This window comes from Phyllostomus hastatus, unplaced genomic scaffold (assembly GCF_019186645.2).
Source record: "Phyllostomus hastatus isolate PE091 unplaced genomic scaffold, TTU_PhHast_1.1 phas_scaffold_12, whole genome shotgun sequence".
NCBI lineage: Eukaryota > Metazoa > Chordata > Mammalia > Chiroptera > Phyllostomidae > Phyllostomus > Phyllostomus hastatus.
Window position 1 is genome coordinate 14276184 of NW_025334007.1, and position 27535 is coordinate 14303718.

The window sequence follows — 27535 nt, forward strand, 5'->3', positions numbered from 1 at the left end:
TGCTGTGTATAAAGTCTTACTTTATCCTTTTATTTTCACGAGGCAATACACAATTAGATTGTTTGTAAATGCGATGAATATCATGTAAAATTGATGTAACAACAATCAATATACTTCCATTGTCATTTTAGGTTTTTAACTTTCTCTGAAACCCTTTTTTGGGCATTTATTCAACATCCATCAATAAGAATTTTAGTGCATAGGCTAAGAGCTGAGCGCCGTCATGTCATGATCGGCTTACATCGGGATTTTTAGCAACTTAAAAGCATTTAACATGTTTCTTTCCCTCCAGCAAACTCTGTCAAACAAACCTTTTCCTTTACTAGGGTTATTTCAGGAGTGACCAGGCATCACCTCTGAGCCCACACTCAGTCATCTGCAACTGCGGCACTGCAGTGGCGACCTCCTGATAATGGGGTCAGTGGTTTCATGAACGAGTGAGTTTATTGCTACAATCCAGGTCATCCTCGCTGGGGACAGTCTGGCTCACTCACATGGTTGCATCCCAAACTACAAACATAAGAGTAATGAACGCTTGGACCCACACTCAGTTCTCTCGTTGACTATACCTTTGTCAAAGAACCACAGACTACTTCTTATGGGGCTAAGAAGAAAAATATGTACATTTTCTTATAAAGAATTATCTTAATTCTATCCCCTTTTATGAAATAAAAGCTCCTTAAAACTTAAGGTTCAAGAAATGAATGCTTTGGAAGTTATGCTACCCTGTTCTTTTAAAATAACCATCTTCTAGTTCAGCAAAATGCAAGTAGGACTGATCAATGAAGTTTCATAAGTTTGTATTCAGAGGAACATAATTTTATAAAGACTGACAGTTTAATTAAGACAAAGCTATTTATATGTGATGGCAATCGAAACAAGAGACTTTAAGTTGAACAGGCTTTTGATGGTCATTAATACAAAACAGGATGACAGGCCCTGCTTTTTACAAAAGCCATGATGTAAAATTTAGGAAAATAGTATTATTAACTGTGGTATGGTTAAAAACAAAAAAATGAGAAAGAAAAGACCCCAGAGAAAAATATTTTTGCAGAGTACTTCTCAGTGTCAAATTGTGTGATGTTTATACCATTAAAATCTACAATTATTTTACCTTTTGGCTTCCCGATGGAATTGTAGAAAATACCAAGAAAACAGTTCTGAAAGTGCTTCCTCTTGAGTTCTTTGGTACAATTTGGTCATTCTGATAGCTATCAATCCATTAAATACTTTAAAGTACATGTATCAACAAAAGTGCAACAAGAAGTACAAATGTTTAGAAAACCACAATTGAAGAATATATTTTTGACCTCACAGAAAACAGAATTCTAAAATTTTATTTGTGTTTCTGTGGCTAAGATATCCAAACTGACTGTAATAAGAATATCTCTAGCTAGATTTATATTAAAGAAATATTTAACATCCCTTTTTGATTAGAGTAAATGCTTTCTTGATTTTTTTTAAAGAGGCAAGTTTCAACGTGAAAAAAGAATGATTCTGAGTTTCATAAAGTTATACTCTTTTGTGCCTTTTGATTCACAGAGTGTTACCATCAAGAATTTAATGTCAGTTTACAGAATGTTAAGGACTATTCTTTTCTTTCAGTAGGCAGTTAATTGTCCTCCTGCAGCAATTTCTCTATTTCCTTATCCCAGTTTTCATCTCGTTTCTCTGATTCTGTCACCACTTCGTATTCTTGAAGCTCCTGCTGTAGTTCTTTTTCCCAGTCTGTAGAATCCTCTAAAAGAAAGAGATGAGAAGGAAAAGGTTCTCTCTGAATTCATCATGCTGGTTTTAACAATTTAGTTGACTACAACTACCTACGTAAGTCCTAGCCACAGTCATTTTGAATGTCTCGGGCTTCCTCATGTGTGTGCCCAGAAAAACTGAACAAATTTTAAGGGTAACTACGAAATTACAAATATCCTTTCTAATATGATTAGAAAGAAAAACTTGTTAAATGTGGAATCAAGGTATCAGATGTTGTTAGTAAATATGGGGTGTTATTTTGCTTTATCTAGGCCTCTACTTTTTCTTCAACTGAATGAGATAATTGATACTATTTGGGGGCAAATTAATTTTTACCACTAACAATGATGATAATGGCCCTGGCTGGCGTAGCTGAGTGGATTGAGCGCGGGCTGCGAACCAAAGTGTCGCAGGTTCGATTCCCAGCCAGGGTACATTCCTGGGTTGCATGCCATAACCCCCAGCAACCACACACTGATGTTTCTCTCTCTCTCTCATCTTCCTCCCTTCTCTCTCTAAAAATAAATAAAAATAAAATCTTTAAAAACAACAACAAAAAAAAACAATGATGATAATGGTAGCAAAAACCGTGAACATTTCTTGAGCACTTGTGAGCCAGGCACTGCACTATCCACTCTACTTTTTCATTCTTAGAACAATCCATGGACTACATACCACTATTATACACATTTTTTTATTATACACATTTTACAGATGGGGAAATGGAGGCTGAGAGAGGTTAAGGAACTTGCCCAAGATCACACAGCCTGACAGCAACAGACGCGTAGATGGAACCAGATCTGCAGGTCCCACAGTCCGTGCTTAACCACTGTAGTAGTGGTCTCCCTAGAGAGGCAAGGGGCACCAGGACTGGAAGTCAGGCAGTCTCTCGTTGAAGCCTGGCCCCTCACATGGGGCTCCATCTGAGTTCTCACACTCATCTTCCGTGTTGAGATTTAGAGCGGCAACTTCTGCTTGGACACTCAATGTAAGTTTGTGTGTGTATGTGTGTTCATATGTGTGTATGTATGTAAAGGTAAGAGGCATCTGCTATGTAGTGTTATAAAACAGTGAGAAAACAAAACAAACCAGCTATTTATAAAGCAAAGCCTAAATTCATTTTTATCTTTTAAAAATAAACTTTTAGTAGCTCTAGAGAAAACAAAAACCAAATGTTTTAATTTTTTTTGCAGCAGTGACCTCAAGGGAAAAGAGTGTGTTACATAATAACCAATTACAGAAATATTTATTCATTGCTTACTGGGTGCCAGGCTCCATGATAGGTGCTGTGGGGGACAACCAGGCAAGGTGTAACTGCCTTTGAGGAACTTATAATTTACCTGGGGTGGGCCAAGGCAACTACTATAAAAAATATTAAGTGGCCCAAATTACAACTAGGGCAGCGATTCAGAGAAAGAACATGTCTCCAGAGTAGCCAGGAACTAGCCTCTGGGAAGCTGGCCAGTTTTCTGACCAGTGCTCTCCGCACAACCTTTGGGAACAGCCGACTCCCTAAACTGTGAGTCTCGAAGGCTTCAGGAAATAGTCTGCATTTGATGATGGACCCAAGCTTTTGCTTTTCATCCAGTAGAAAGCCAGTAATTTGTCCTGATGTGTCAAGGAAAGCAACCCCTCTGCTTGTACTTTTTTTCTTTTAACTTTTTAAACTCAGATTTTATTTATTTATTTTTGGAGAGAGGGAAGGAGGGAGAAAGAGAAGAAGAGAAACATTGACAGATTGCCCTTGTACACCCCCATCTGGGGACCTGGCCTACAACCCAGGCATGTGCCCTGACTGGGAATCGAACCAGCAACCTTTTGATTCACAGGCTGATGCTCAATCCACTGAACCCTACCAGCAAGGGCAATGCACTTCTTTCCTAAATTCTTTAGTTTTTTAGAGGCAGCCTGCTCCTTCCCAGAAGAGATGCTCTTGTGGTATACAGCAGCCAGGAAAAGAAGCTTCTAGATACAAGCATAAACCCAAGGAGAATGCCAGTTTTTAAAGCAGAGTGCCAGAAGGCAGTGTCTCCATGTGAAAGGTGTACTTGCTTTCTCCCCTGTCCCTGGCCACCTGTCCTTGGACTGAGAGGCCTGGGACACATCACTGGGTCTTAGTTTCTTCTGTCTATGCTTCTGTGAATGATCAGGGCAGAGGGGTGTAAGGTCTACTCATGTGTACTAGAATCCTCCCTCTGGTGGACAGAGAAGCAATTCTGATGCAAAAGTTACAACATAATTTCATGTATCTGCTTCAATAATAACAACTTTCTACAATCAACCTCAGAGATGGAGAACAGAATGGTTGGTTTGTTTTGTACCTTCTACTACGGTTGTCTCCTCCTGCTTTTTGTCAAGCACTAGCTGCTCCATTTCCTTCCTCAGATCCTCCTGATCTATGTTACAGGCATCGAAGGCGTCACTGACAAACTCAGAAACACCTGGGCTGGTAGAGATCTCCTCTTCATCCTGAAATGCAACAAATAAGCTGTGGAAATGGTTTCCTAAGTGACATTTATAGGCTAGACCTCTTGTTTATGGTCATCTCGCAATTTGATGCAGCATCATTTTCACTTCCTTTCTCTGCTAGTCCAATGATCACTGCTCTCCAACCTTCTAACCTGCACAGTTGCTTGGTAACTAAATGAGTTACAGCCAGAATCTATTGTGCTCCCTCCCAGTTTGGATCACTCCAATCAGTCTGCCCAATCCCTGCAGAGCATATCTAGCATGATTTATGCCAGCGAATCGCCTCAAGTCTGAGCTGTAGGTCCCTAACTATTCAAAGTTCTGGCCCCCTCTCTTTCACAGCAGGTAAGACCTGTATTCATAAGTTGTTTGAAATGGTAGCTCAGACAGTTAACACACAGTGACTTCATTTCCAGACATCGACTACTAGGTACAATGTAAAACTGCATTACCTCTTGAGTTTTAAGATGAGATTTGATCGCAACAGGTGGCGTTTTGGGCCGTACTGCCTCTAAGAAGTGAGAATAAAAGAGACAATAATTGCTCAATTTAATTCTGAATACATACAATAATAACAGCTCAAAATCCACAAATACGATGATACTAAATAATTTACAGAAATAAAATTTTAATAGTATGCTTTCAGTTTTTATGTTATTACAAGAAATAGCCAGGTAAAATCATCCCTCTTCCTTTTGGAGATATTTTAATATGTCATCATATTCAATGCCTCTTACAGGAGATTCCCAGCAGGAAATAACTTTTGACTTCAGTGTTAAGTAAAATCTATTTAAGTTCTGCTCTTTCTTTTAGGATAATGAGAACTAAGTTATTTACCAAGTTTTCCTTTTCTCACAAATGCTAGGAAGTACAAAGTAAAATGTAATGCTTAATCACAGCTTTTTTTCTCACAGCTGCATTTGCTATCTTATAAATCTTGCTAGATTTTACTAGTCTTTAGTGAACCCTGTCCTAAGCCCATTTTGTTAACACAGGCAATATGTGATGAAATGGCATTTTCCAAAAAAAGTAATAAAAGGAAATACTAAAGAATGACAGACACTTGGGATTCACATTAACATCTGTAAAAATGCCAAACTTCACTGCACAGAGCAACTTCATTACATTAGTGGTATATACAATCTGAACCTTAGGACACACCATTTTTGTGTAATTATTAAAAATTCCATGAATGGAAAAGTCTCCAGTTGTAAATAGTACCTATATAGAGCAGGTATTCATTAAATGTTAAAAAATATAACAAAATACATTAAAATTTTTTAATTTATTAATTTTAGAGGTGAGGGAGGAAGGGGAGACAGAGAGAGAAACATTGAGTTGTTGTTCCACTCATTTATACATTCATTGGTTGATCTTGTATGTGCCCTGGCCAGAGATCGAACCTATAACCTTGGTGTACCTGGACGATGCTGTAACCAACTGAACAAGCCATCCAGGGCAATACATTTGTTATTTTAATTATTATTACAGATAATAAATCATTGCTGATATTATAAAACATTTTCCCCAACACCCAGGGGTGAACTGTCACAATAAGAATCAAATGTGTAATCTAATGTCGCCTGGCTCTGAGCTGGGTTTTTGTGACTTGGAGTGGAACGGAGCTTAGTTCTGCTCTACAGACTACAGCACCAGGGAAACGTCGGGCTGAATGAAGGCTGAGCAACAAAGAAAAGCAGTGGACTGAATCGGTGGAGGGCAGAAGGTGCAAAAAGTCACGTGGGCAATGAAAGAGACGGCAAGGTGACTGGTGATCAAAGGACAAATAAAAAGGAAGAAATTAAAAAATGAAGAATGAGAAAAAGAGAGCAAAGTAAAGACTGGCAAAGGCTGGTGAGTGAGGTCAGCAAGTGAGGGCAACAAGCAGAGCATGATTATTTCCTCTGGAAAGAAGAGTTTTTGATAAGATGATGACATTTCTGGTACATACAAGATGACAAGCTCATGAGGGTCTTTAAGTTAAGAATATTTAAAAAATAACTGTTTTTCAGAGAGTTCTCTGAATATACCTGTCAGTGGCAATGTATCCTCTCTGCTGTGGCTGTTTTCCTTTCTGGCGGCAGCAGCCTGCTGCTGGGCAGCCAGGGCTGTGAGCTGGGCCGACTGCTTAATCAGGGACACTCGGTAAAAGTAGTTCCTCCAAAATACTTCTTCCTTCACGCTTTTAAAGACAAAACATCACATTTGAGCATGCATGCCCACAGAAACACGGAGGGGTTATTTGTTGCACGGAGATTGGAATAGATTATTTTTAGGGGCATTTGCAAATCTAAGGGAGGCTCAAAGAAGGTTCTCATTTGCTTTTCAAACGGAAGGTGAATAACAGAATAAAAAGAACAGCTATCTTCACAGCAGCAAAAGAAAATTTACAGAACACCAATGAAGCCTCAGCATTTTTAGATATTTTAATGATACCCACATTGGCCTCAGCAGAGGAAGATTGGGTGCTGCTGTGAAGAAAAGCAGCATGATCACCTGGGAGACTGGAAACAGAGCCAGGACCCCACCAATTATTTGCTGTTTACTGAAGAATTAAGTGCTTTCAAGCAGCGAGACAAAAGGATTGTGGGTGTTGTTCCTTATGAAAGGAAATGTTTGGCAGCTTGTAAATAACTAGCAATCTGTAAGAGTCAGCAATGAGGTGGGAGATGGTTGATAATGCAGCATGTGAGTCTGAACTGGATCCTTTCACTTAAAAGGGTATTATTGGGGCAAATGGTTAAAACCAGAACGGGGTCTGAGAATTAGATGGCAAAAACATGGAAGTGACCGTTTCCTTATTTGGGTGGTTACATCGTGGTTATGCAGGAGAATCCATTTGTAGCAACCAAATACACCCTAAAGCAATCAGGTCCCAAATGATTCAGGAAAAAGTTCTTTAGACTGTATTTCTCACCTTTCTGTAAGTTTTCTGATTGTTTCAAAATAATAATAATAAACATCGATAACTATGCTTGCCTCAGAGCAATTAAATAAAAAGATCAAGGGTAGAAGACAAAAGACTCAGCCACAACACAGAATGTACCCTCCTTCTGCTCTCCCAGCCAAGCACAGTCAAGGGACAACTTACATACATGGTATGTTTTCTGTGTTTTTATTTTTTGTCTTTTCTCTTGTGGTCTGGAGGAGTTGTTTATGTTGTAAAAATGCTTTGTAGTAGAAATGACAAGAGTACCAGAGAATGACTCTTTACCTCCTGGTTTACTAGAAGTTTCTTACAATGGGGAAAAGCTGAGGAAGGAAGCATGACAGAAAGACTTGGAAGGAGAAGAAAGTCAGTGAGAACTAAGAGAAAACAATGAGATCCAGGTTTATGAATGAGGACAGGGCTTGCCTTAGATAGCACACCAAAACACAGGGTCGTCACATCTGTGAAAGGCCAAGCTGGGTCAGGAAGCTAGCTTTTAAAGTGCGACAGGCAAAACGCAAGTTTATTTCCACAAATTAGGCCAGATAACAAGCTGACATGATACTAGGCGCAGCCGTCTTTTCTTTCATTAATCCTACCAACATTGTCCGAGTGCCACGTGCACCCAGGCCCCATGCTAGGTGCTGGCAGGGAAGGGTTAAGGGATGGATAAGACGAGTTGTCTATCAACAGAGATGGGCACAGCAATAATGACCTCTTACTCGTTCAGCTCTTACCATGTGCCAAGAAGCATTTCCCAAACTCCTGTGGCCACACAAGTCTCTGTTTCTCTTAGCATATCTTAGAAGTAGTTTGGCAGGAGACTTAGCTTAATAGCAGTAAGGACTTCTAGCCAACCGCCAGTTTAGTACAGAGAGAAATATCACTGTGCTATAGATGCTGGAAGAGCTAAGAAAACCTTAGGCTGCATTAAAAAGCTCACAAGATTCTCTAGAGTGTGCTCTTCTGCAGTCGGACAACGCAGCATATCCATTTCGGGGAACTCGCTTTCAGAGAGTAATCACCCGGAGGGTGGGGGGTACAGAGCCTGGGACACCTGGGCAACAACTGCAGGAAGTGGGCGTTTACCCGGATAAATTCAGAAGCCTTAAACTGTAACATCACAGCCATACAAAAGTGAGATTAGCTTTCCCATGAGGTAGTGAGTGGCCTAAATATTTTCAAGATCACTTTTAATTCTGAGCTCTCCGAAACGTCCAAAGTGAACAGTGTGCTGCCTATCTATGGTGGTTCTCAGGCGATGTTTGCTCTTGTAATACAAACACCCAGATTGTTTTCTTTTCCCAGACGCTTCTCCCTCTTGATGTAACAGGAAGTGGTCACAGGCACACTACAGAAATATTTGGTTGCCTCCTGGAGAGAGTCACAAGCACGTGACCTACTAAAGGTTCTAAGAAGCCTTACAATGAAATAAAAAATCCATCCAGCGTATCAATTTCCAAACATTTATCTCACCACCTATGCTCCAAGGACTGTTTTAAGGCATTAGTGTGCTGTGAACAGTGTCTGGGAAACAATGGGCACATGTCACAGTCCAAGACTGCCACAGGAAGGAACTGTGATTTCCCTAGTGTCACAAGAGTAAGGGCCGCAGAGGGTGCCTTTCATGCACTGGCAGGGCCCTGCCTCTGGCCGGCGCTGCCGTCATAAGGAAGTGCTACCAAACTAAAAGGCTTTTTAAAATACAGAGAAAATATTTGTTTTCTTTTCTAAATTGTTACTACTTAGTGATGGCTTCTGTTCAGAAAAAGTGTCTCAAATGATCCAACTTGCATTCCTGTATGTCAGAAGGAAAAGTCCAGAAGCCCTGTATTTACATGTGATGTCGCATTTTTGTTTTACTTTATCATGGAAATTTCAACAAAAGCGGAGAGAGTAGAACAAAGAACCCCCATATCCTTATGACCTACCTTTAAGAACCACCACCATTTCGCAAGCCATGCTTCATCTATGCCTCCTGCCCTGCACACAATGCTTTTCTTTGGGGGTAGGTTGTAAAATTTTAAGGCAATGGCAGACACCATACCCTTTCGTCTGTAAATACTTCAGTAAGCATTTCTAACAGATAAAGAGTAACAAACCAAACCTAGTTTCTAAAGCATTGCTAACAGAGTTGTAAGTAGGAAATTGGAATTACATGACTCAATGGGCAGTTTACTTAGCCAGCGACAAATCTGAAATACTATTTGTCAAATATCAGCTCTGCAACCTTTAAGGAAAACCTAAAACTACCGTCAGCAGTGAGAGGGAGACAGAATTGTCAAAACCCAAAACGATGGACAGTGACGTGCCTGCCGTGAGCACCCGAGGCCACATATGTCAGTGGCCCGGGGCCTCTGGACAGTCCCCCGAGCACCGGCAGAGAGTCTGCTGTGTGACCTGGGGTGATTCCACAGTTCTCAGGCTGATGGAGCTTTCATGCACGGACTACCTCTGGACCCCCGAGCTTTGCCGTGCTTCTCTGAGAAAGAGGCAGCTATTCAAATTCTGGGATAAAAAAGCTTCAAACAGATATATACATATGAACTGTTCAAAAGCCAAGTCCCAGGGTTTTGTGAGCATAATAGTCATTTACCACCAGTATGTCCATAATTATGGAGAGAAGAGTTTCACTACAACGCAAAACAAATAAAGGACTCTATATAACGGTTGTTCCAAGGCATGGGGAGCAGTAGAGAGGCCTTAAGGAGAGGGAGATGACCCTGACTCCCCTTGCTGCCCCTCTGGCCAGGGACCATGTCCCCCCATGGCACGGTCTGAGGGTCCACTAGGAGTTAAGCGTCTGCGCACTCAGGGTTGGCTGGCACAGTTGAGAACGGGGACCTAATACTGCAGGAAACAAAGCCGCAGCGGCCAGGCTTTCCCTGTTATTGTACCTGCAGCCTGGCGGGAGGCTGAAGAGCCCTCTCAGGGAGGCCACGAGGCCCAAAAAGCCTACGGAACACACAGCCCCGACCACGTGTCAGCATGGTGCCTTCACCCAAAGGATGGGTACAAAAGCCTGCAACATGAAAGACAGAGCCCAAAGCAAACACAAAAATTCACAGAAAAGAGCAGACAGAAAAGAGTTATCTCAAGAAAACTATACTTCGCCCTGGCTGGCGTAGCTCAGTGGATTGAGCGCGGGCTGCGAACCAGGGCATCGTAGGTTCGATTCCCAGCCAGGGCACATGCCTGGGTTGCAGGCCATGGCCCCCAGCAACTGCACATTGATGTTTCTCTCTCTCTTTCTCCCTCCATCCCTTCCCTCTCTAAAAATAAGTTAAATAAATAAAAATCTTAAAAAAAAGAAAAAAGAAAACTACACTTCATGTCCTCAGAGAACAGTAAGACACTGCATCCATACAATAGGAACAGAGTGCTAGAAAAAAGGAACACGCGCGTGGACGTCAGATTCAAAACAGGGGACTGGGACTGGAACTGGAAAAGGTGAGGGAGACGGGAAGACGCTGTGGTGGCAGAGGGGAAGAGAAGGGGGCCTACTGCTAATGGCAGCCAGGGGCGCGTCACAGAAAGACACTATGCTCATGCCGGAACTTCGAGGACAGGCAGGGGTTTGAGGAGGGCGGAGGAAAACGGGAAAGAAGACAAGAACACTGCTGCCGGGGAGCAGGGCGGCGCGCACAGAAGGCCGCAGCCGGTCCTGGTGGGCCTCACAGACCCTAACTGCACTCCACCTTCTAACTAGAGATGAAAAGAGCACATTCCAGTCCCACCCCAAATTTCCCAAAAGTTTTGATTCCGTGGTGCTGTGTGTGTGTGTCTGGCGCTGAAGGGCCACAGGATCCCCCTTTTTGAAAGATTCTATTTTTATTTATTTTTTAGAGAGAGGAGAAGGCAGGGAGAACGAGGGAGAGAAACATCAATGCACAGCTGCCTCTCACATGCCCCCAACTGGGCACCTGGCCCGCAAACCAGGCATGTGCCCTGACTGGGAATCGAACCAGTGACCTTTTGTTTTGCGAGATGATGCCCAGCCAACTGAGCCACACTGGTCAGGGGCACAGAGCCCATTGTTATGAAGAGAGTCTGAGTCTGTTCTGGCCTCCATTCCACAAGTTTTCCTTGATACTGTGCACGTGACCGAGGCCACTGAAACACACGCACACATTTTGTCTAGCGGCGCCACGAGAACACAGTGCTTACAGTTTCGGAACAAGGGCGAATCTCATCCTGCTCAGCAGTTCGTCCTCTTGGAGCATGACTAGGGCAACAGGGTACATCTGGTCAAAGTCAAAGTGAAACTGCACACCGATCGGAGGGTCACGGAGGAAGTTCCTCTTGTCCTTTGATGAAAAGGGGCAAAACCATAGAATGCAATTAATATTTAACAATGCATCACTGGATGAATACTGAAATTCTCCTAAACACTTCAGCCACAAGTCCACTGAGCTGTCGTTAACCTGTCCACTTAAGACAGAGCAGAGAATGACCACTCCTTTCATATATTTTTAAGTCTCTGCTGGACAGCCTTGGGAGAGACCAGGAAAGTCAATCATGCACTTAGTTGAGATTATATAGTTTGAAATCATAATGAATACATGTTTGTCTTATTGGACACCATTAGGTATGTGAAAACTACTGTAGATAATCTTAGAAACATTCTGACTGAAGTTGAAGTCAGCTAACCTTGGTGGTCATATCAAAAAAGTGAAATCCACCACTCCATTTACTTCTCAAGTGTGCACCGGCCACGCTCGCTTCCTACTCCTCTCGACAGAATGCCAAGGCCCAGGCTCTGCCTGACAAACCCCCGTGAAGCTGCACAGGTCAGCGCCTATACCAAGGGCCTGGGGATGCGATGGTGACTGACAGACACAGTGTGGCTTCTCTGCAGAGCATGGCCAGGCTGGGCAAAGGTTCATTGTTCATTCAGTCAATAAACTTTTGCCGAGCCGCAGGGAGCCCAAGCCTGGGCCCCCAGCTGACACCTCGGCTTCTTTGTCACAACACTATGAAGTGAGCACTTCTGTCCTCACTTTACAGATGAAGAAACTGGGTCATGGAAGCGGAATGGCTTGTCTAAGATCAGGCTTGCACTGTAAGTGAGTGGGAGGACCAGGACGCCGGGCTTCCCCTTCCGGGTCGAGTATTCCTCCCACCCTAGTGCAGCCGCAAACTCGATGGGCTGCCTATGCATCTCACGTGCTCTGCCCATTTTTATCTAGGACGACGCTGACTTCCCTCGGCACGATGCACCCTGCACAGGTGTGACAACACTACAGGGACAGCAAGATACTGAGATCCTGCCACCACGAACGTATGCAGCGCTTCCAATTTTCTCGCGTAGCGCTCTCGGCGGCTCACTCCTGCAGTCTGCCTCCTGCAAGTTTCCAAAGCAAAAGGCATGGTGCGAGGATGCTTGCAGCGGAGGGCAGGAAAATGAATTAACTGGCTCCCCCTAACTCTTCTTGCCCTGCTGGATATCAATCTTCTTCTTCTTCTTCTTTTTTTAGACTCACTTGCCTCTTGTAAGCACCTTGACAGAGAACTGGGCCTGCAACCTTTCACTTTGCGGGACAATGTCCAACCAACTGAGTCACACCAGTCAGGACTCAACCTTCTTTTAAAAAATACGTGACAAATAACCCCCTGGCTGGTGTGGCTCAGTTAGCTGGACACTGTCCCACAAAGCGAAAGGTCACAGGTTTGGTCCCTGGTCAGGACACACGCCTGGGATGCGGATGTGGCCCCCAGTCAAGGCACATACGAGAGGCAAGCGGTCGATGTTTCTATCACACCAGTGTTTCTCTCCTTCTCTTTCTTCTTCCCTTCCTCTCTCTCTAAAAATAAATAAATAAAAACTTTAAAGAACGTGACAAATAACTTTAAGCAAATCCTTCTTCACACTGCTGCACTCAGGCTTAGATGCCTTCAACTAAGGGTTAGAGAATCCACGACCCAGGAAGAGGTACTGACAAAATAAAATGTCATACAAATCTTTATGCAAACATTTCGTCATTAGTGTATTAAAACTGGAGTCTCATTAAAAAGAAATTCGACCCAAGACTGTAGTGAGAAAGCATCCCCTTCACAGAAGACTGTCATATGGCTTGGGACCCAGAGTCGGTATGTAACATGAAACTGCGAGAGGACCCTGCTGTGACCCCCAGCACCCCTGCGCCCACTACACCCAACCTGGAAGAGCTGTGACAGTCCGTGATGCTTTTGCACCACTATTCTTCTGTTAGCCAAGAAGGACATGAAGTGCAAAGCCCAAAGACAAAGCTTCCCTGGATAGGGCCCATTTCCCAGGGAGTGAGGGTGGCTTGGAGTTCCTGTGAGGGAGCACACGGCTCTGCTGATTACCGTATAAACGGATGTCTCCAATCGTCCCCTCTCCTGCAGGCTGAGCATCATAACCGAGGCAAAAAGCTGCTGTTTGGGACCACTCAAACCATCAAGACTGATTGTTTCTATTCTATTTCTTTTTTTTTAAACCATGTTTTTACTTATACATATGATCCACACCTGTTTTCTCAAAATTCAAAACAAAAGGAAAGCACAGAGTCAAAACCCCCGCCATCCATAAACAAACCCACGCACACCCTCCTGGACATGTCTCTCTGCATATATATATATATATATATATATATATATATATATGTGCATACATATATATATGCAAATTATATCTATCATTTGACCTAAACAGAAAGATACACCACATGCTGTGGATCATGTTTTCCCTTTTCACTCAGGGTCGCAAATATCTTCCAATCTCCAAAGTAGCTATGTCTACACTGAATGAACATAATTCACTTAACCAGCTCATTTTGGTAGTCAGCATATTGTTCCTAATCTTTTCTTAGAAAGGTTCTCTTCTAAAGTGATCTGTTTAGACTAAATTCCTAGAAGTGGGATTTCTGGTTCGAGAGTAAGATTATTTCAATACATATTGCCCAAACTCTCCCCTAGAAAGATTGGAGCAGTTTACGCTGCTCCTAAAAGCATCAATTTCATCTCATCTTGCCCACATTGGATTTAAAAAATATTCTTGGTTTTTGAGAATTCCTATATGAATAAAGCAAGAATGTGAGCCTAAATGGGTTTTAGTTATTTTACCTCCCAGTGTAAAACTTTCAGAGCCTGAAACTGCCCCAGTGCTTCCCCGAGGTTTCCATAGCAGCCTCCTCATGGACCTAGTTGTGCAGCAGACAGAAACAGCGGCTAGAGCGCTGGAGGCCAGCGCAGTGGGGCATGAGGGAGGAGAGGTGTGTAAGGAAGGGCCTTGGAAGCTGCAGAGGAAGTTTATATCTTAGTCTACGAGAGCTGAGATGTCATTAGAAGAGTCAATGCAGGGGGGTGACATGAAGCGATCCACACGATAAATGGACCCTTCTGGCTGCTGAAATAAGCTTGTACTGAGAAGGGGCAAGGAGGGGACCATAGCTGGGATGTCTTGGGCAGGCGATGATGGCAGCAGGACCACTGTGGTAGCAGCAGCAAAGTGGACCAGAGGTATATTCTGAACACAGCATTGTCAGGACTTGGGGGTGGGGGGGCGGCAAGAGGAAGGGAAGGTATGACTCAAGGAAGACCCCCCAAGTTTGTGGCTAGAAAAAGAAAGGAGAATAAATTGAGTCCTATTCTGAGATAGAGATGAGAAGAATAGGTTTGGGGAGGGGTGATTACAGGACCTGGGGGAGCTGACCAGTGAGCTTATGATGTTTCCCCTCGAATGACAATTACTAACTGTCCCTATTTCTTTCCAGGATATGCAGGTATGTCACGTCAGTGTCAAGTCTGGCTGTAACATAGTAAACAAAGTACATGCTGTTCACACTGAACTTGTAATGGATGTGCAGACCTTTAAAGGGTTTATTAATGGAAAGAAAAATCTTAAAATGCCCTGGGGGAGGACTAGAAGGGAGGTAAAGTCCAGTTTGTTTGTTGTCTAGATTGAGTTCCATTTATGACTTTGATTTTTAAAAAAGTGGGTTAAAAACAAAACTTGAAGACTGCTGACAGCAAAAAGCTCTATTTGTTGATTCCTGTGCCAGGTGGGGGTGGGGGGGCTCGGTCCTTACAACAGAAATTAAAGCCAGTTTCTGCCCCCTAAGAGTTCACAGCCCAACGGAGACACAGGTAAGCGAGGGTCACATTTGAGAGTCTCAATTCCCACACCTGTATAATGGCAATAAAAGCCCCTGCCTACCTCAGAGGTGTGCAGTGAGGCTGAAAAGAGATAATGTGTGTGAAAGCGCTTTCTGAAACTGTCAGGTCTATACACCTGTTAACTGGTATTGCTACATTCCCTCTGAAGTCCCAAGAAAAATTTTTGTGGGCTAGCATGTGAAATTTATTTCTTTCAACTTCAGTTTCAAACACATATAGCAGTGAAAAAGAAACTTACAATATAATCATTTCATTCAGAAGAATCAGAATGCTGTCTGGAAGCTTTGGATCATAGCATATTTCAAAAGATTATCCATCTTAATAACACAAAAGAATTCTTTTAAGGCTGAAAGAATTATTTTGTGTAATAGGCTATTCTATTCCATTAAGAAAAAAAGAACTTATAGAGAAGTGAATTAAAAGTTAGTAAAAAAATAGTGACAGTTGATCTGTATATTCCTAACATCTTAAAAGATTTGAAAAATTGTATAGAAGAAAAACACCTCCTAAGGATAAGCTTGTGATAGGAAGAAAGTACTTCTACACAGAGTATCACAAGATACTTACAGCTGATAAGGCCAGAATTTGTTGTTGGATTGTTTCTTCATCACTACTATCAACCCATGGGGGCACCGCTGCTTCTAAAAGGTTTGTAATAGCCAAGAAGAAAAGAAAAAAACAGGTCACAAGGGTTACACTGCAACTGTGGTTTGAAAAATGAGAAAGTTTCCATACAACCATTTTAGTAATTTACTAATGAGTTCCTCATAATTCCCAGACTTAAAGCATAAATCTTATGCATGTATGCATTTGGTAAAAAAAAAAAATTACTTGAATTATATAGTGGAGAAATTGGGCAATACCTTGAGCAGGTGACCAAAATCAGCATCACAAACAAGGGAGAGATGGCAACTGTGGGCCTCCCAATGGGATACCCTGAGAAGGACACATCATCTGTGTAGTATTCTGACCGAGAATGCATAACCTAAATCTAATTATAATCTAACCGTGAGGAAGTATCAAACACAACTCAAATGAGAAATGGTCTATTTGCAATAAAATGGGGGGGAATTCTTAAAACTATTTATGTCATAAAAGACAAAGAAAAGCTATGGAAATGTTCCAGATTAAAGGAGACTAAGAGACGTGACAAAAAATGCAATACTGTGCTGAGGGGGAAAACACATAGAAGACCGAACAGGGTCAATGACAAAATCTGAACATGAATATTACATCAATGTTCAATTTCCTAAAGCTGTAAAACTTTCACAGTCTGGGTAGAAAGCATACTGGCATTCGCTATACTACTTTTATTGTTGCAACTTTTCTGTATATTAAAATTATTTGCAACTAGAAGTTTTTATAAAAAGTTATTGTACTTGACTCACGACAAAATGTTATAAGGAGGCTGTAGGATAAGCGGTTAGGAATTGAGAAAAGGGTTGTCAGGAGTGGAAGCAAATGAAAGAAACAGGCAAATTGGAGGCAATAAGCCACGAGGCTGGGATTAAATCCTCTGAGCCTTTAGAAGCGAAGTGCTGGGAATACCAAGACGCCTTACAACCCAGCCTGTTGTCTCTGGGGCTGACAAGAAAATGAGATGATTACAACTCATCATGGTTATGCCAGATGACAAATGGCAACCACCTGGAAAGGTAAGTCCCCCCGCGGTTTCTGTGGTGACTTGGGAGCCCACCTTGGACTAGGAGGAGTTCAGAGGTGGGTGTGTGGGTGGGTGGGGTGTTCAGAGGAAGCAGCTCTACCGTCTGAGCCTGGAGCGGGGCAAGAGGGCAGAGGTAAGACTGTGGAGGTGGGTGGCCAGCACAGAATATACACAGCAGAGAGTCCTCACAGTTTTGCAGAAATAATCCGCACAAGTCAAATAAGTGGTAGAGACATCCTACTGTGTGCCAGTTGACAGAAGGCATACATATGTTCATGCATGGATGAACACACGAGCAAATGACACCAAGCTCATTCTTTGGCTCATCCTAAACAAGCAAATTTTGGAGATTGCTATCCAAATTCTGTTAATTATAAGATCGAAATAAGATAACCATATTTTGATACTTTAAAAAAATATTAGGGTAAAGACCCTTTAAAACTTTCTTTTCTCATACTACTTACTGTAACTTTTTGGTCTCCATTTGAAGTCTGTTCACCTGGGGCAGCTTCTCCTAGCACTACTTATCCTTTGATAATGAGGTCTTCCCAAGGCCCAAGCTGCTGGCAAGGAGAAGTCATCCCCACACCCCCTTCCCTGAAACTCATCTACTCCGAGTGACTAATACCCTCCCGGTTGTCCCACCCCATGGACACTTCTTGGTTCTTCTGTCTCTAGGCCAGTTTCCTTATCTGGAGAATGGAGATAAAGGCAAGTACTTCACAGAGTTCCCACGACCGCTAAGTGAACACTTACAGAGCGCCCTCTCGCGCTCACTGCGAATGGACCTCTCAGGGGACCGCGCTCTCCTGGAAATTCTCCCCTCTGGGGGCCTCCATTGTTTCCCTCTGCTAGCAGTTCTCTCCTGGGCAAATGGGCGCTGGCAGGCTTCGCTGGCAGGTTTGTTTCATCACCTACCAGCTGAGCGACCTTCAGCAACTACTTAACCTTGCTGGCTTTCCTTTCATTAAATGAGATGTCGTGTGCAGGGTGGAGCAAAAGTAGGGTTACAGTATGTGAAACACAAAGTTTATTCTTGTATTATTATTTATTCATTACCGTATTGTTTTCCATACAAACAACTGTAAACCTACTCTTGCCCCACCCTGTATAAAGCACCCGCCCCTTAGCAGGCACTTAGAAACCGTCAGTTCCTTCCGCTCCTCCCCCCTGCCAATGTGGCAGGTCTCCAGTTATCTCTCTCCACGCTGGGCACACTTTTCATCAAGGGGCTCACCTACTCTCAGGGTTTTTACATGACTCGACTAATACTCTGTATCTGTAGATGGAATTCTCCTCCATGCTTTGAACAAATGAACTGCTATTGGGCCCTGTTCAATTAGTTTAGAACAGTGCTGACCAACAGAATTTTCTGCAATGATGGAAATGTTCTACATCCGCACTGTCTAATATGGAAACCACTAGTCACAGTCCCATGTGGTTACTGGGCACCTGATAGGCGACTAATGTGACCAAGGAATAAAATTTTCCTGATATGCCACCTGCTTTCCCTTCCCTGCCTTTGTACATGTTCCTCTCACCTGGCTGTTTAATGGGCACCTCAAAACCAAAATCGCCTCCAAGCCTTCCCCGCTCATGCCCTCACAGTTCGTATCTCAGAGGCACAAACCAGCTGTACACCAAGTCTCCAAGCCAATTTTACTGCTTCCCATGAATCACTGCTATGCTAATTTGTATAGTTTATTTGTCCCAAAGAGCTGCTTCATACCTGAGTTTACCAAGGCACAACAATGCCTGACAGGGACTCACCACAGGACTAACTAGTTCTTTTTGAATTGTAACACCGCCCAAATGGATTGAATTCTTTTACCCTACTTCTGCCAGATTCAAAGACACGAGGCCAGTTTTGTGTTTGAGCACCACCAAATGGTAAAAGTTGGGATTCTGAGATTTTATAATTGCAAACATTTAAACAAGCATTTGTCAGTAAAGAAAGGTACTGCTCCTCAGACGGGTCATCACAGGCTGACCTCACCCACCATCCCAGCCACAGGGAACAATGCCTTCATTTCTTTAAACCCCAAAGGTTTATGGGTTTGTCTTCCCCACTAGTCCTTGTACTACCCAAAGAATGGAGGCCATTACTTACACATTTTTGTATTCTCAGGGCCTTATCATGGTGACTGGCACGTAATAAGTACTCAATACAATCTGGCGGGTAAGTTGTGTTCAACAAACCTTATACATACCTGATTTCTTTGTATGCTGCTCCTCAACAAATTTTTTCTGTTCCTTATGAAAATCGCCTATAATAGTCTATTAAAAAATACAGAGTCAAATTACCACAAAAAGTTTATTATTAGATAAGAATTGCATTCAAGATTTGTAAAGTCTATTTGAGACATTTTATTTGTTTTCTTCAAATAAAAAGGCTAAAAAAGTGATCATTTCCCCTATCCGCAACGAGAGAGAATTGTCATCGTTTTTGAACTTTAACTATACAATGCCCTTTATGATGAGCTGTCTTTCAAACGCAAAAATGACTTAAAAACTGAACTTTTGCATTACTAAAAAAATATAAGACCGGTGAAATCTCATTCTAACGAACAGTACACACAACAAAAGTATCTAAATAATAAGCTATCTAAAATTAAATTGATGATCTCCTTAGTTCAAATAAGTATCAACATAAATAAAATTCACCACAGTAAAAAATGAACAAACTAACTCATTAGTGTCTTAAAGGGCTGTTCATAATGGGCTAAGGCTTTAAAAAATTGATGAAATAATGAAAAGCATAAATATATTCTGAAGTGGTTATAGTTAAAAATTAAACTCATAATATGAAAAGTTTAGTATTATCCAAAAGTATCAATATATTTTAGACTACATTAAAAAACAAAGGTTATTTAAATCAGATAAGTTATACCATGGCCACTTGTTACACAGGAAGAGAAAAAAACCCTAGAATCTCAAATATAAATATATTTACCAGAATATAATATCCTACTTGGGTTAATAAAATTCATAAGAAGGGATATTAGCTGCTAATGAATTTTGTAAATTCCTACTACCAAAAGATATTTAAATGTACCTTATCGATGATGTCATCTATCTTTCCTTCCTCCACTGATTTCTTTATCGATTGTGCTGTTTCAGCAACTGATTCAGTTATCTTTTTTGTAGCAGCAGTCGCAAAGTTAAATAGATAGTCTATAGGGAATAAAAACAAAAAAAGAGTCTGTGCTCCATTCCAGTACAATGGTTATTATATTTGTAATTTCTCCCAGAAATAGGTCTTGTAAGAATGTGAAATCATAGGGGCATGTTTCTTGTGAATTAGAACTTGAAACAGAAACACGAGAAGCACTGCCAGTCCTGTACTTTGTCAGCAGAATGCCCACCCACACTGGGCCTTTAATCCATCTCTTTCAAAGACCCTTAGCAAACCCCCCAGTTCCCCCCCAGTAGCTGTTTCAAACTTGTCTTGCCCATCTCCAGTCTCTACTTCTAACGTTTACCTCAGTAAAATCTCCCCTCCAACTATACAAAGGAGATCAAGGCTCCCTTTTCCCTTTCCTTTCTTTCTAGACCCTAAGTATCCCATCTTTATTTTCTTTTTCCTCCCACCTATTCAAAGAAAAGATGTCCCTCCTTTCCTAGATTAACCCATCGCATGATAAATCTGGCAGATTTTTAATAAATAGAAATCTTGGCAAGCCCTTATATAAACAGAAATCCTTCTTAACTAATAATGAGCAAATACATAAGACAAAATGAAAACACATACTAACTTTCCTGGAAGACACAAACTTTCACCTTTACAAAATGCAAACATAAAACTAACTTTCCTGAAGACCCGAAAAGACACAATGTGTCAAGGCTCTATTGCACTAAAATATAAACTGTAAAGGCTTATATGTAGACAAATATCCCAAAGTTCACACTCTGCACTATCTGGGCCACAGGGAGTGACCTCAAGCAGGTCCTCAAGCTGGACCTGCTAGGGGATGCTCCAGAGCAACTGGCCTATGGATCTTGTGAGAGCAGCCTTGCTCCTGCTATTTGCACCCACTGATGGGGTTCAGGGGCTGACTCCCAATATTCAGGCAGGGAGAAAACGCCTGTAAGAATGGCAAATAAGAATGACAAAGGGAGCCTGGCACGCCCAATTAAATCCTCACTCTGGGTAGTGTCCTTTTCAGAGAATCAGGCAACTTATACGGCTATCTGGGAGCAGCGTATGATGTCCCAATCTGAATGACCATCTCCCTCACTTCCCAAACCCTTGACTGTTAAACAGTCCACTTTCTCCCACTGTGTCTGGTGGCGTCCATCTGTCAACGACATCGACACCCCATGGTGACTATGCCACAGGACACTATCTGTATCAGCTCGCACGCTCACCATTCTCCCCACTCCACACTCACATGACCACAGAAATTCTCGAGTATCTTCAAGGAGGCCTCAAACACATTATTTCTTGGTTTGAAACAGTTCTGTCCTCTCTTTACCTGGCTGCACATCCGGTGGGGTCTCTGCAAACACATCACTTCCTGGGAAATTTTACTCCTTGACTCGAGTAGGCGTCCCTCAGCAACCGTGTTGTTCAACCAACAACATGAACGACACTGCCGAATCTGTCTCCTTGGCAAGGCTGAAGCCCCATCCTAAGCCCCAGTTGGGCAGGGACCAGGCTGTCTGATTCACCCAGCGAGTGCCCAGTAAGTCCTTTTTGAATGCATACATGGATAACTGACATTGAAAGTACTGAGCTTCAGGAAGATCCCTCATTTCTCTTCAGCTGTGACTAATCTATTTACCCAGAGTGCTATGATAAAATGGGTAGACAGCCACACTACTTTGTACAAACATTCTTTGCAAATAAAGAAATCTAAAGTTCTAAAACAGCAGGGCTCCTTTTAAGATTTCTCAGGAATACATTTTGAATTAGAATCGACATTTTTTTCCCTTAACGGAGGACCTGTCATTTAAAAAACTGGTATTTTAGCATAATAATTTTTAAAAAGATTTTATTTATTTATTTTTAGAGAGAAGGGAAGGGAGAAAGAGAGGGAGAGAAACATCAATGTGTGGCTGCCTCTCGTGTGCCCCCCACTGGGGGAATCTGGCCCACAACCCAGGCATGTGCCCCAACTGAAAACTAAACCAGTGACCCTTTGGTTCACAGGCCGGCACTCAATCCACTGAGCCACACCAGCCAGGGGTAGCATAATAATCTTAATTCTCAGGTATTAATGACTCTGTGGGTAAAGTACACTACACACAGTGAACATGGGAGAAAGCACAGTTCTTTCCCTCAAGGAATGTCCCGCTCTCAACAAACAAAAGACTTATAGCCAACCAGAGGGGCAAGATTATTTATGAAACAGAGGCAATCAGAGAAGGGAGGGAGAAGGTCTCCCAGAAGTAATTAGAGAGTGGCCTGGATTCTGATGTCAGAGGGAGAGGGAAGCAAGAGAGCATGACAAGGAGACTTTTAGGTAAGAAGCTCCTAAAGACAAGAAGTGGTTTATTAATTTTGCAAAGAGATCCTTCGACACCAAGTTAAAGGCAGTTTTTACTACATGGTTGGAAAAAAACCTGAGACTAAGGTAAGAGTTAACAGGAAGTAACAGGGGTACAATGTCCACTTCAGGAACTTAGGTGCAAGAGAGGGTCTGGAACAAGGAAGAAAAGGAAGTAAAACATCTGAGAGTGAGCACCCCTCTAAAACCTTATGAAAGGAGGGACCAGATCATGAACACTAAAGGCAGTCATTCTCATATCTTCATTTTCACTATGTCATTTTAGTCTCACGATCATCCTGGGAAGAGTAGATATAATCTGCCCAGTTGACAGATAGGGATGCCAAGGCGCACAGAGGATACATTATTTGTCCATTATGACAGGGGCAGACCTACCCCCTTGACTGCCTAGCCAATAGCCTATCCCCTTCTGCCTTGCCAAAGAAACCCGTTTTGATGGGTGCTCATCAAACCTGGGGGTGGTTTGGGGGATGCTGGGCACAAACAATCAAGGTCTTCTCATTAAACCTCTGTATGTGGGTAATTTGCAAGTGATATCACAATGAAGACAGTAACTAGTGTAAGGGACTTAAGCACAGGCTATCTGCCTCTAAGGGGCAAGCCTGTGCCCCAGGCTCACACTGCCTCATGTCAGCTGGCAAGTGACAAGAGCCTGCAGAACTGAATGGCATGATAAGGGCAGAGGAAAGTGGGAAGGTTCTCAAAGGTAAGAAAAAGCATAAATTTATCAGAGTAAAGAGAAAAAGGTAATTTAAGGCTTGCTGTTAGAATGGGGAAATAATCAGAGTGTTATTTTTTTTTTAAATATGCTCACTGACTTTAGAGAGAGAGGAAGAGAGGAAGGGAGGAGGGAGGGAGGGAGGGAGGGAGGGGGAGAGGGAGGGAGGGGGGAGAGGGAGAGAAAGGGAGAGAGGGAGAGAGAGGGAGAGAGGGAGAGAGAGGGAGAGAGGGAGAGAGAGGGAGAGGGAGGGAGAGGGAGAGAGAGGGAGAGAGAAACAGAGAGAGATTGGTTGCCTCCCATACATGTCCTGACTGGGTTTCGAACCTGCAACCTAGGTATGTGCCTTGACTGGGAATCAAACCCCTAACCTTTCGGTGTACAGGATGATGCTCCAACCAACTGAGCCACACTGACCAGGGCATTAAATAGTGGTTTTTAAGGCATACATGAGCCTTAGAACATTAATATTCTTATGAAGACACTGGTAATTTTTAAAAAATACCACATCTCATACAATTTTAGAATCTTTGTGTTGGAAGGGGCTAGAGAGGTTACCTGAGTCAACCTCCTGTCCAGGTAGGCCCACTTCCGGAGAAGGGGAGCATAGGACTTCAAAGGGCGGCCAATTATTACTGCTACCCATCTCTAATTCAGAAAACTTTTTACTCCCCTTGCCATCTGTACCTTTCAGACTAGGGTCTGTCACCTTAAGTAACATAAAATGACCTTTCTTTTTTCTCAAAAACAAACACACACACACACACAAAATCAAAAACATGTCAGAATTTTAACCAATGCTCCTAAGTTTCTTCTTCAAACTAAAATCTCCAGTTTTTCGTATTGTTCATAAACCATGGGATCCAGGCTCCTGACCACTTGCACCACCCTCCTCATGGTAAAAGCTGGGTTTGCCGTCAGAACTGACTTGGGGATTTCACTTTTATGTCAAAGAAGACATGCATTTCCCTGTGCAAACACTAACTTTTGGAGCCCTCTTAGTTGTAAACTAATCAAGTTAGGTATCTAGAACTTGAAACGCACTTTCCCTAGAGAAAAGGAGGCGTGGCCTAATTATAGCAGGCCCACTACAAATATTAATAGCACTTTTTAAAGGAGATGGAAGAGGAGGTGGCCCTTCCTCTAATCCCTGGGCATGGACTGGCCTTAGGGACGGGTTTTGAAAAAGCCAAAGCTCATCTTTGCCCACCTCCCACTTACTTAAACTACGCGTAGAACTCAGATATTTAATACTCTCGGAGGTACTTTTTTTTTAAAGGAAGAGTGCAGATAAAGCTCTAATTTGCTTGGCTCGAACAAAACCACACAACCAATTTATGAATAAGAAGTTACTTTGAGAAATGAGGCCTACAGGGCGGTGGGGAGAAGTTCTTTAGTGAGTTTGCTTATCAACGGCCCTCTTCTGAAGCAGGTGACCATAGGAAGCCCTAAATTTACCAGGAGGGAGGGCCAAGAATGGGAAGATTTGGTTTGGTGGAGGCAGTGCCTGGGTACGCACTCCTTGTAACTGGTGAGTTGCCTAAATTTATAAATAGGTCATCATGAAACAGAAGTATTTAGGGTCCAATTGTGAAGGGAGGCACTCGACAAATGTTTACAGTACAAATGGGGCTCCTAGGAGATTCCTGTAGATTTTAAAAGGCTAAAGAAACTAATCTACTTAATGGGAGTCAAGCTCAAAGATGTTTAATTTCAGTTTTCAAAAGACAGAGGTGTCTTCTTAAAGACAACACATCTCTTAGCATCAATACATAGAAATAAAAAAGTGATCATCTAGTCTTTCTGAAGGTTTGTGTATAAACTAGAACCTTTGTATCTTTTTAAAACCACATAAACAACAGAGCTACAAGAGCTTGCATTTATTTGGAAACTGTAAATTCACAATGTGTGTGTGGGTGTGGGAAGTGGGTAGAGGTACTTCCATCTAACCTTAGCTTCCCCAAACATCAGGAGAGCCTGGTCAGAAGACAGATCAGGGCATTAAACTCCGAAGTAGACATCCATGTCAAATACATGTTTATTTAAAAAATATTTAGCCCTGGCTGGCGTAGCTCAGTGGATTGAGCACAGGCTGCGAACCAGGCATCGCAGGTTTGATTCCCAGTCAGGGCACATACTTGGATTGCAGGCCATGACCCCCAGCAACCACACATTGATGTTTCTCTCTCTCTTTCTCTCTCCCTTCCCTCTCCAAAAATAAATAAATAAAATCTTTTTAAAAATATTCAGCTCTGGCTGGTGTGGTTCAGTGGATTGAGTGCCATAGTCTGTGAACCAAAGGGTCACTGGTTCGATTCCCAGTCAGGGCACACGCCTGGGTTGCAGGCGAGGTCCACGGTGGGGGGCACACAGAGGTAACGACATGTTGATGTTTCTTCCCCTCTCTTTCTCTCTCTCTAAAAACAAGTAAATAAAATCTTTTAAAAATTAAATAAATATGAGGTTTCAATAAAGCCCTCACAAAGTTTTCAGAAGCCAGTTTTGATACCCCCCTGAAGATAAGTAAAAATTGTTCTGCATAGTGTATGAAATTGGGTAAATTCCCATAGCCAACTTTCCCTAACTTTTATCTATTCCTACTACCTAACACAGCCTGTCTGCTCTGGTCAAGTTCATCTCCTCACATCTCTCCCATACTCCAAGCTCTCCCTAATTTTCTACGCAGGAAACAGTCATTCCCTTGTTTAGTGATTTTATTACACAACACTTAGTTTTATTTCTCTTGTGCGCTGTTTAGGGGTCTTGGGCTGAGATGACACACTACCTTGATTTCAGGTTGTCTGTTTTCCCTGCCCCTCCACCCCGAAGTAAACTCTTTGAAGGCTAGAGCCTTTCTTATTCAAATATGTGTTTCTCCACTCTCAGGCTCCAGCCTCCCCCAGTGCTCTAGTCTTTCAGCAGATTCTCTGCAAATGCTTGCTAAATTTAACATCTACCTTCTCTCACTTTCAGTGCTGTCTGCTTTAGGGCCTACGTTTTCAGACGGGTTTTCTTCCACTATTTAAGCCCGCCAAGGTCTCTCTAGAATCAGAATTACTACAGCATGTGTTTATCCTTCAAGCCTACTTTTCACTGTGCTCCCTAAACTGGACAGTAAACTCAGAAAGAACACAGGCTTTGAAATTACACAGATCTGGGTTCAAATTCCACTGCTACCACTTACTATGACTGTTACTTAGGGCAAGCACTCTGGACTTGCTGTCCCAACTCACTGGGCTGTTTAACAGATGAAACGAGATATCATTCATAAAACACCTAGCACTGAGACTTGCACATCACAGGGGGGAAAAATGGCAGCTGCTTTCTTGCCTTAAGGATAAAGGTCCCAAGCACCTAAAAAGAACACGAGCCTGACCAAGGCCTTCAGTAACTCTTCCTCAATTTACGTCCAACAATACATTCTTCCCCAAGGGCAAAAAGTCACTTTTTCAACCTACTCAAGCTCCCAAAAGGGCCCTGTCCTTCGGGTGGGAAGTTGTGGAAGTGGAAGTTGGCGGGTTGAAGAAAAAGGATCCCTTGTCAAATCTAAAGAGGTCGGGCCACACCGCTTTACCGCGGCTTTGCTCTTAATGCTCCCACTTTGTAAACAGTGACATGTCGCCCTGGCCAGGCAGCTCAGCTGGTTAGAGCATCGTCCAACACGCCAAGGTTGCGGGGTTGGCTCCCCACTCAGGGCACAAGCAAGAATCAACCAATGAATTCATGGATGAGTGGGACGACAAATCGATGTTTCTCTCTGTCTGTAATCAATTTAAAAAAAGAAAAAGAGTGACATGTCACCAGCAACTTTAGGCACGGGGTCTGACTGTTAGATGCAGCTTGGCTTTGCCCAGTTCCTCACTAACCTCTGCCCAGAGAGGACCGACCGACAAACACACCTTCCTTCCCCATCCCACAACACCGACCATGTTGGGCCGCGCCCCAGGCGGGTGAACCCGAAGGTTGCGGGCACTCCCGACACTCGCAGGTCCCGGGGGACACTCACCGCCGAGGCCTCTGGCCTGGTGAAAGAGCTCCTTCTCAGCCGATTCGGCCACCGCCTCGGAGTGCGGCTCGGGTGGGGCGTCCTGCTCAGGCTGCCCGTCCCCCTCGCACTGGCGGTCACCCCCTGCCGGCTGCTGCGGGCCAAACCAGGTACTGAAACCCCGGAACATCCCGCCCGCGGGGCCGCCGCCGGGGTCCCGGTCACCGGAGGCTCTAGGAGACTCTAGCGGCTGCCGCCCACTCCCGACCCCACAAAGCGCGTCTCCCCGGTGATGGCCGGAAGAGCGACCCCGGAGCAGCCAGTCTAGCCTTCTCTCCGCCTCTATGGCAACTCGGACGCCGGCCGTGCGTGC

At 43.1% G+C, this 27535-nt stretch overlaps 1 protein-coding gene across 1 annotated transcript; it reads right to left on the bottom strand.

Annotated features, from left to right (window-relative positions):
• Nucleotides 1-27535, bottom strand: SYAP1 (synapse associated protein 1). Its single transcript, XM_045856106.1, has 9 exons — nucleotides 27184-27535; nucleotides 20005-20123; nucleotides 19160-19226; nucleotides 15854-15927; nucleotides 11315-11454; nucleotides 6249-6400; nucleotides 4671-4729; nucleotides 4071-4218; nucleotides 1-1740 (listed from the first exon to the last, which is right to left on the bottom strand). The coding sequence occupies exons 1-9, from the start codon at nucleotides 27350-27352 to the stop codon at nucleotides 1613-1615; spliced, it is 1056 nt and encodes a 351-aa protein (XP_045712062.1). The 5' UTR covers nucleotides 27353-27535; the 3' UTR covers nucleotides 1-1612.

Bases quoted from the DNA above. Each gene is read 5' to 3' on its own strand.
- SYAP1 (XM_045856106.1), bottom strand. From the start codon at position 27,352: ATGTTCCGGGGTTTCAGTACCTGGTTTGGCCCGCAGCAGCCGGCAGGG. The intron at 20,124-27,183 runs GTGAGTGTCCCC...TATTCCCTATAG, and splicing joins CCAGGCCAGAGGCCTCGGCG to ACTATCTATTTAACTTTGCG. The intron at 4,730-6,248 runs GTATATTCAGAG...CTCACTTCTTAG, and splicing joins GGATACATTGCCACTGACAG to AGGCAGTACGGCCCAAAACG.